Source organism: Octopus bimaculoides, chromosome 2 (assembly GCF_001194135.2).
Source record: "Octopus bimaculoides isolate UCB-OBI-ISO-001 chromosome 2, ASM119413v2, whole genome shotgun sequence".
Classification (NCBI taxonomy): Eukaryota; Metazoa; Mollusca; class Cephalopoda; order Octopoda; family Octopodidae; genus Octopus; species Octopus bimaculoides.
In genome coordinates this window covers 41,005,219-41,015,909 of record NC_068982.1, presented here as the reverse complement: position 1 = coordinate 41,015,909, position 10,691 = coordinate 41,005,219, and the positions used below count along the sequence as shown (strand labels likewise).

The 10,691-nt window shown below is 34.3% G+C and overlaps 1 protein-coding gene across 1 annotated transcript in view; it reads right to left on the bottom strand.

The window, feature by feature from the left end:
* Nucleotides 1–4,836: 4,836 nt before the first annotated feature.
* The window catches only part of LOC106884224 (GTPase-activating Rap/Ran-GAP domain-like protein 3), a 1,434,052-nt gene continuing 1,428,197 nt past the window's right edge, over nt 4,837–10,691 (bottom strand). The window contains exon 34 of the mRNA XM_052965840.1: nt 4,837–5,446. Coding sequence (XP_052821800.1) covers nt 5,330–5,446 — 117 coding nt within the window. The 3' untranslated portion in view covers nt 4,837–5,329. The remainder of the gene's footprint in view (nt 5,447–10,691) is intronic.

Here is a 10,691-nt window from a genome sequence, read left to right as displayed (position 1 = left end):
AGTCCCATTGCGTGGCACCTTGGGCAAGTGTCTTCTACTATAGCCTTGGGCCGACCAAAGCCTTGTGAGTGGATTTGGTAGATGAAAACTAAAAGAAGCCTGTCGTATATATGTCGTATATATGTATATATGAGGGATATTAAATATTGATGCATCATTACATATTTAAACGGATTTGATTATCCTTGAGAAACTTCGTTTTATTAATGAAGTGGAAGCAGCTGTAATTTGTGAGATGTGTCATTTGCTTGTATAAAATATTTAAACTGAATTGAGTTTATAATTGTTCAATTTATTGTTTTGCTTTCCATTCCTTAATATATGTAGATATATATATGTATATATATGTATATATATATATATATATATATATATATATATATATATATATATATATATATATATATATATATATACATACACACACACACACACACACACGTGTATGCACACATACATACATATAGATATATATGTATATGTGTGTGTGTATGTGACAGGTTCCTTTCAGTCTACAAAATTTAATTATTAGGCTTTGGTGTTAGCTCAGGAGTATAGTAAATCCGTTTAAATATGTAATGATGCAAATATGTAATATTTAATATCCCTTAGGTGAATTTTACACCTAGTTAAATTGTTATATATATATATATATATATATATAGTGCTATACAGTGGGACTGAACTTGATATCATATGTTTGAGAAGTGAACTTCTTTACCACATTGCCAGCTGTAGAAAACATTGAAGTATAATGCACTTCTCAAACCCGCCAAACCATCCAACCAATGCCATTATGGAAGGTGGACATTAAAAGATGATGACAATGATGATGATGATGAGGATAATGATGATGAGGATAGTGATGATGAGGATAATGATACAGCATGTTCATACATGTACATATGCATGTATACACATGCACACACGCACACACACATGCACCTCACCCCCACACAATTATGTTTATTTAAGTACTCACTCATGTTAAAGGCTACTTTAATTAAAATAGTCGGCTGTCAGAACCAACTTTCTAGAGAATTGTGTTAAACAGCTGGATATACTTGTGCCAATATTTTTTTTTTGTCATATACAGGGTGGCCCAAAAGCAGGTTTACAGTTATTCAAACTATCTCTTTCACATTCATATATCAATAGTTTAGATCATCATCATCATCATCATTATCTCATTTAATGTCCGTTTTCCATGCTGGCATGGGTTGGACGGTTTGACTGGGGTCTGGGAAGCAACTTTCTCACTACACAACTATGTAAAATTTTCGTGTATCTTGGTTGTTCTGTCACCAAGGATGAATCACTAGATTTGAAAATCAGTTTACAGATTATAAAGGTTTCAATTACATTTGGGATGCTAAAGAACCAAGTCTGGTTAGACAGGGTTTGAAACTGCTCACCAAGCTTTGCACCTATCATGTTTGCATCATCACATTCCCATTAATACTGAGGCCATGTCTTATCTGAGACACATTCTCACATCAACACGACATCAAAATACTCAAAAGACTTCACTTGTAGTGTCTAAGGCATCAGTTGGAAATCTAGTAGACCTGACACAAAAATACCAACAAAAATGAGCTGTTTCAGTATGGATGCTCACTTCATCAACTAACATATGTGATGGGGGTTGGTCATGTTATCTATGATGATGATCTCAGGCTTCTGAGGCAATTATTTTACAGATAATTAGTTCTGAATAAGCGTCCCAAGCACAAAATATAAAAGTTCATGACATCACAAAAAATAATTTAAAGTTTTTGAACATCAGTACTGTTCACTGGCAATATCTTCTACTGAATGGAAGTAAATGGGGATGAGTAATGAGAAATAATAGCCTGCAGTTAAAAAAAATTTAAATTGTCCATCAAATAGCAAAGTAGAATGCCCCAAAACTGTAGGCTGTTATGTTCTGTATGGTCGAGGGTCTAAATAATTTCACTTGAAGTTGCTTTACACTTTCAAAAGTAGTCAGATTTGTCAATTATGAAATGTCATATAATGGAAGACCAACAAGGGTAAAGGTAAAGACACCCTTCGGTCATGAATGACCATGGGATTGCACCTAGAAAGTTACCCTCTGAGGCACAAGTCTGAGGAAGGTTGTTTATGGTAGACCAGCAGTTACCTATGTATACCAACCTCTCCTCTCCATGCCACCGATGTTATCCAAGGGAAAGGCAAAGGCCAATACAGCTTGGCACTAGTGACATCACAACTCATTTCTACAGCTGAGTGAAGTGAAGCAATGTGAAATAAAGTGTCTTGCTCAAGAACACAACACACAGTCCGGTCTGGGAATTGAACTCACTACCTCATGATTGTGAGCCCAATGCCCTAACCACTGAGCCATGCACCTTCACTGGGAGACCAACAAGGGTGCTTATATCCATACAATGCCACAGTCCAAGTGGAGCACTGCAGTCCTTTATATTTAAAAGCTGAACTGAAAACCCATGTTTGGATTATTGCAACGGATGTGATTTTTTACAAAATTATTAGTAAAATTCATCAAAAAGTTTTCTAAATATCAGGGCTAGGTTGTCATCTGAGGGTCATTTGTAAAAATGCTACAAAGCTTGTTAGAGGCATATTTTTAATGAGAAAGTTGTTATATTCAAAAGAACAAAGTTGACAATATATGGTCAACAATAATCACACACACACACACACACACACACACACACACACACACACACACACACACACACACACACACACACACACACACACACACACACACACACACACACATCTTCAGTAAGTCATAAATCCAAAAGAGAAGCACACTCTAAGTTACAGAGCAGTAGAGTAATTAAATAAAGAAAATTACAGCTGGTTTATGGAGTTACCCTGGGTTTCACATCCATAAAGTTCTTAAAGAGGTTATAGGCCACTGGCCATTAGGGTCTGAAGAAATGTCATAAATTAAGCAGAAAATGGAGGAATCTTGACAACAACAATTGGCTACCATCGATTATTATTTTTTAATACAAAACTTTATCCCATTAATAATCGATGGTAGTCAATTGTTGTTGATCATGATTTATCCATTTTCTGCTAATTTAAATTTGATTCCTGATAAACACTTGTTTATCCTTGTTATTGCCTGTATCCTATGAGTGTAATATGCTTGGATATGTATGTCCAGTGTTAACATAGGTCATTTATACTGGTAGTAAAACGGATATTCTTATCCCTTAGACGGTTATTCCAGCCGCTAACTCTACTAACCTTATATATATATATATATATATATATATATATATATATATATATATGTATGTATGTATGTATGTATGTGTACATATATGTGTGTGTATTTATGTATGTATAAATTATATATATGTAGAGAGCTTGAAGCAGCCTTGCTGCTTTCTGGATCTTTTCAACCAACCCATATCAACATGGAAAACAGGCATTAATTCATGACGACGACGATGACAATGAGGAAGAGAACGGCACACATACACACACACACGCACACATACACATACACACAAACGCACACAGTTTCCTCCTCTTCACCATCATCATCATCATCATCATCAAAAGTTTTATGTCTCTGCAAGCTGCTGTGGCTTGGGTAGGACTTTTATACAATGGCCCACCTTTTTTGCCTTTTGTCATTTTTATTTGACTATGCAACTTCTTCCAAACCATCTCTTGGGTTGCTTTTAATACCAGTCACCTCTATCTGTAATATACAATCCTTTTTCATCCACCACTCTTTGTTGAAGGTGAAAAATGTGCTGGATATTGAAAATATGTCAACTTATTTAATTTTTCAGAATGTATCAATAACATTCTTTTCCTTATACAAGCCCAATGTAGTTAATAAGTTTGTCTGCAGATTTCATAATGTTTAGTTGTTTTTTTAAAATGTTTGTTATTAGAAATCAATTTTCTTTTAAAACTTTCAGTCTTTTGATTTGATATCTGCTACATGACCAGGAAATTATAATTGAATAGAATTAAAAAAAAAAAAATGAAGAACCAAAATTCTTCTGTCAGAACACACACACACAGACACACACGACTGACAAAACGAATGAAAAAAAAACATAGGCGTTAATCTACAGGGGAGGTAACTCAGCAAAAGTTTTGTCCATCACGAGCCTACCAATTTTAGTAGCAATCTATATCCCTTATAGCTACAATCAAACTGCTCAAAAATAACCAGAAGGAAATAGAGAAACATGTTGAGTGAGGATGAAGAATGTTTCATGTAACTAATAAGTATAACAACACGTTTTTTTTTTTTTTACAGTGAATGATAGTGACCTTATAGTGAATGAGAATGCAGAAAGTGAGGGTGAAAACTCATTTAAGTGAGCAGATGAAAGCAGAGATATATATATATATCTTATATGGAATTATATCGAGAAGAGAAATGAGAATAATATAAAAAGCAGAAGTTTATTATTGTAAGTAAATGATAACAATAAGAAATGTTGCTCCTTATAGATGAGAATAGAGGAAACACATTAAACTGAATGAAACCTTTTAATGGACATAGAGAAGCACAAAGAAATATTGGCAGAGTACAACAATGAAAAATATTGTGAATATCACAATAAAGCATAACCTATAGCCTGTGACTTGTAGTGAACAATGACAACAGCAACATTAAAGTGTAAAAATGTGTGCAGCTGATCTCTAGGAATGAACGACAACATTATATCAACACATGTGAGAGATGATTTGTAGTGAGTTTTATAACCACTTCAACAACAACGACAACAATAACAGCAACAACAACAAAGGAAGCAGAGATGTAACCACTTTCTTGAAGTGAAAAGAGTAAACAAAGCCAGCATACCCAATCAAAAGACAAAAGATTTATTTTTCTCCCAGTAAACTGAACTTATAAGAATAAACTTTAATTTTATCGTTATTTTACCTTTGACAATTCCCAGCTTGTGACCATTTCATTTAAAATGGACACTAAACTGCCTTGTTTTTCCTTCAGTTCAATTTTTGTTTTTGTCTCTAATACTTATTACAGAATTAGAGGATATTGTAATGTTCTGTTGGCCAGTAATGCTCTACACAAGTTCATTGCTAATCTTTAATCTAGAGTTGTTTTCAGATTTAAGATTTTTCTTTCCCTTTCTTATATAAGGCCACCAACTTCAACCTGAGACCACACGTACTTTCTTTCCGATTTCCCTGAGTTGTTCATGAAGGTTTTGCTGTTCATTTGGTTCTTATATTTCATGTTAAAATTAATGTCTTTATTTTTATTTTCTTTTAAAAACATTCTTCTTGATTTTTTTTTTTTTTTTGAAATAATTATTGGTGAACTGAGTTATCAATTTTTAAAGACTGGGTCGTTGCCGACATCACTCGGACAAGATGATGATGGAGCTTGTGATTCTACCTCCACAAGGAATGTTGGTGTGATTTTCCAAATAGATTCTGATTGAACCTTTTAAAAAAATAAACAAATAAATAAGGGAAGAAATGGAAAAAGAAAATAAGATGAAAACTTTAGAAGGAGGATGAAGAATTGAAAAGTTTGTAGAGTTTCTACTGAGAATTTGTGAGTGTGGAAGAGTTAATGTTAAGTTTAATTTAGGAATCATTGTTAAGTAGGGTTATTTGTGTGAGTCATTTGTGTGAATATATCAGATTATTGTAAACTAGAGGTTTGTCACTTATCATCATTAATGTCTCTGTATATTTGTCAGTGTTCATTAGGAGACATTCTTCTGATATTTCAGTATATATTAATATAGAGTTGTTACTTTTATTCAATAATTCTGCTCTTAATTTACAATTTCAACGATTGTTTGTGAAACATATAAATTATACTTATTCACAAGTGCATTATAGGTAACCTATTTCTGCTTCTCTGTCAAACTTGATGGAAAAAGTAACAGTATTCATATTTAGTTAATAAAATTTTATGAAAGATTAATTCAATTTATTTTAGAATATTTATTACACAAGTAAATTGAGAAAACACTTAAATAAAATTCTTTAGCTAGGATTAGAATATTTTGACAGAGATGAATATAAGCAGTCAGAATTTGAAAATTATTTCTCATAATTACATGAGGAATATTAGTTTACATTGCTAATAGATAATTTAAATAATTGTTACTAACATATTGGCAAGTGTATATGAAAAACTGTATACACACAAACAAACATACACATGAAATGTATAAAATGTTTAGCGTAGCAAACAGATGGTAAGAGGAAAGCAGGAGAAAATAATATGAAGTGACAAAGGCATTTATTTATAATTAAAAAATTAATTAATTAAAAAAAAGTTGGCAAGTGCCATTATTAGTAGTAATTGATTGTTAATTAAACATGGTTAGTAGCAGCAATCAAGATATTTAATGAGATTGTGACTATGTCAATAATTTTTAAGAAGCTTTAAAAATAGATCAATTTAATCCATTTGACTCCAAATTGCATGAGATAACCCCTGGTTCCTTGATATAAACTTCCTGTTTTAAAGTGAGCTGGATAAAAATCTTCCATTAAAATTTTATGTTATTTTATGTTCTAAACACCAATTTAATAATGACAAAGCTATTTTACTAAACTCCTATCATTTTGATAATTAATCTAGACAAAAGATGTGTATTTCAATAAAAATATAGTAACAAAAGGGTTAAGAAACCAAATTCCCTTAAATATTGAAAAAGATGATGCATTATATCTAGGGATAGCATGGGGGATGGTAAGTAGCACTTGAAGAGGTCCTGAACAGGGCATCTCAATGCAGTACTGGGCAGCCAGACAAAATGCACAGTCCTCAACCTTTTAGAATGTAAACTGGCTATATCCAGCCAAAATAATCTACCTGTTCTACCTGTTTTATTTTGAAACTGGTCAGATGTGGCCTCTCACACTTACTCCACAACGTTATTCCAAAAATAAACAATCACATCAATGAAATCTCAAAGCTACAAAATAATGCATGACTAATTCATATTGATCTGGATAAATAAATAAGCAATACATTTGACAGAGTAATCTGAATGCTAAAGAAATTAAATGGTTAAAACACCAATGAGGTTTGGTTTACAGCTGCTGATTCTCAAGTGTTGGCAATGAGGGACTTTGCTGTTGATACCTTATCAAACCACCACCACCACCACCACCACCACCATCATCATTTAACGTCTGTTTTTTATGCTGGCATGGGTTGGACAGTTTGACAGGAGCTGACCAGCTGAAAGGCAGTTCAGGCTCCCTGTCTGTTTTGGCATGGTTTCTATGGCTGGATGGCCTTCCTAACACCAACCATTTTACAGAATGTACTGGGTACTTTTATGCAGCACCAGTACAAGGCACCAATACTTATGAGCCCAAACAATTAGAGATGTTCAGCTGGAGAGGGTTGCAAGGAAGGAGCCTGTATGCAAGGGCAACCATGCTTTTGCTTAGCTTGACATATCTTTTCAAGCACGACCAACTGCCAGTAGTCTCAGTCCCCTGTCATCTCCTCTGTGAGTCCCAGCATTTGTAGATCCTTTCTCACTACTTTGTCCCATTCCTTACTTCAAAACCATATTTTAAAACATATATTACTATAAATCATTTTTAACGTGGGTTAAAAATCCTTTGGATGAAAAAAAAAAATTGAGGTCTGACCATGGAACTTGAACCCACATCTTCTGATAATATGATAGATGTGCTACCATTTTTACAGATCTAGGCTCAAGTCCTATAGATAGCAGCTTTTGACTTTTTCTATCCATGGGGTCTCTAATGCCACATTCTACACACTACTTTCTGTAGCTTTATAAACTTTGAATTGCACAGTTAAAAATTACATATATATCATGTCACTTAAATTTTCTAAGTTCTTATGACACAAACAATTTGTTGTATTTTAAGAGGGTCATATTAGCTCTTTATTCTATCTTATTGAATCTGCTCCCCTCTCTGAAGTGGAGAACTCAAAAAAACAATCTCAGAGCAAACAAAAACTATTAAACCCTCAGATCACATGACAACAATCCTCTTTCTCCTTGTCTCTCTTCACTCTAACATAAAACTTACTCACCGAAAATTTCAGTAGTGCACATATATTTAGTGAATGAACAGTATATAAGAAAATGAGATAATGTAGTTATATTGAAAGAAGGTGAAAATAAATTATGAAGAGATGATAATATATTTTTAAAAAATTGTTATAGTAAAGTTAGTTTGGGTTAATTAGGCTAAGTTAGAAAAAGTTGCAGACTATTATTGTTGTTGATATTATTATTGTTGTTGTTATTATTAAGATGGTGAGCTGGCAGAATCGTTACCACATGAGGCAAATTGCTTAGTGGCATTTCATCCATGTTTATGTTTTGAGTTCAAATACTGCTGGGGTCAGCTTTGCCTTTCATCCTTTTGGGGGTCAATAAAATAAGTACCAGTTGGACACTCGGGTTGATGCAAATGACTTAGCCCCTCCACAAAATTACTGGCCTTGTGCCAAAATTTGAAACCATTAGCAGTGAGGTGGCAGAATCGTTATTGTGCTGGGCAAAATGCTTAGCGGTATTTCTTCTGTCTTATGTTCTGAGTTCAAATGCCACCAAGGCTGAATTTGCCTTTCATCCTTTCAGGGTTGATAAAATAAGTACCAGTTGAGCACTGAGGTCAGTGTAATTGACTAGCCCCCTGAACTTGCTGACTTTGTGCCAAAATTTAAAATCATCATCATCATCATCATCATTATTATTATTATTATTATTATTATTATTATCATTATTATTATAATAATAATAATTATTATTATTATTATTATTATCATCATTATCATCATTATTGAGTGAGCGAGCAGTGCATGCCATCAAAGTGACACTGGGGTACAAATATACGAAGCCCAGTATACCCATCATGACTACCTGTCTGATAAGGGTACACCAGGCACATGCATCACAACCATATGTTTGCGACATGATGACCTTATATCAAGATAAGCAGCGCATGACTTTGCAGGTGGGGCCCAGTTAGAATTTTCTTCAGGTCAAGCAGCCCATTCCACTCAAAAGGTTCCTGAATAAGGGTTGTTTAAGGATGTTGAACAAAACACTCGTATTTCCAGAGGTGAATTATCCAAACCTCAAAGAATTCCTCTCAACCACATGGTTATGATGTTCCCCCACTATTTCTGCCCATGATCAGAGATGCACATGTTGTCAGATGCACATATTGTAAGGAACATGTTTAACTGGTTAAGATTAATCAACTGACAAGCAAATCTGTGGTATTGAGCAGAATATTTGCTGTAGCCCATCTTTTATACCAAGACAAACCAATGTACATGATAACACTTCCAATCAGTTAAGATCAGAAGCCATGAGAGCCACTGCCTGGTACTGCATTATCATCATTATTATTATTGTTATCATTATTATTGTGAAGATATAAAAATATTCAAGTACCACAGCAGTATTCTGTACAATATAAAGGGTGCTAGGTCTCACAGTCAATGATAATGTCTCCTGGCGATCTGACATACATGATATAGCAAAAAAAAAACCAAAAAAAAACCTGAATCCCAGATATTGGCCTACTTCTTCAGAGCCAAAAAAATGGTTCAGCTACAGACAACTGATGATTCTCTATAAAGCTCAAAAGTGACCCACGTGTGGGATGGTGCAACATTCTAGAGCACATATGACAAAAAGAAGAAAAAAAAGAGACAAAACTAGCTGATTGGTAATGACTCACTCACAAACACAACCCAACTTCTGGTCTATAAACCTACTGACTTCTCACTCTGTCTCTTCTACCACTACTACTACCGTTACTACTACTACTACTACTACTACTACTACTACTACTACTACTACTACTACTACTACTCTTCAGAACTGGTATACATGAAAGTATACATGAATTAGTATACATGAAACTAGTATACATGAACTAGTATACATGAAACTAGTATACATGAACTAGTATACATGAAAAGGTGGTGAGCTGGCAGAAACGTTAGCACGCGGGGTGAAATGCTAAGCGGTATTTCGTCTGCCGTTACGTTCTGAGTTCAAATTCCGCCGAGGTCGACTTTGCCTTTCATCTTTTCGGGGTCGATAAATTAAGTACCAGTTACGCACTGGGGTCGATGTAATCGACTTAATCCCCTTGTCTGTCCTTGTTTGTCCCCTCTATGTTTAGCCCCTTGTGGGCAATAAAAAAATAAGAACTAGTATACATGAAACTACCACCATTCAAGAACACCCACCATTCCTCACCTGACACATCTACCTCTCTTCTTTCTCAGACACCACACTAAATTGTTACCAATATTCCTTACTCCTGAACAATCAACTCTGTTGAATTAACTTCCAACCTGTGCTTTTCCTGCAGACATTAACCCTTTAGCATTTAAGCCAGCCATATCCAGCCTAAATATTAAAGCTGCCTTATGCTCAGACCAGCCAGAACTAACCTCTCACACCTACCCTATAATGTCACTCTAAAAATATACAATCACACCATTGAAATCTTAAAGCTATGAGATATAGCATGATTAATTCAAAGCAAAGTGAAAAAATAAGCATTACATATGATAGAGTAACCAGAATGCTAAAGAGTTAACTTGCTGATGTTCATCCTCAACTGAGTATCAACAGCAGTGACCAGATCAATCTCAGAGACCTTGTGGTGTCAAGAGCACTGCCTTTTCCCTATATATATATATATAT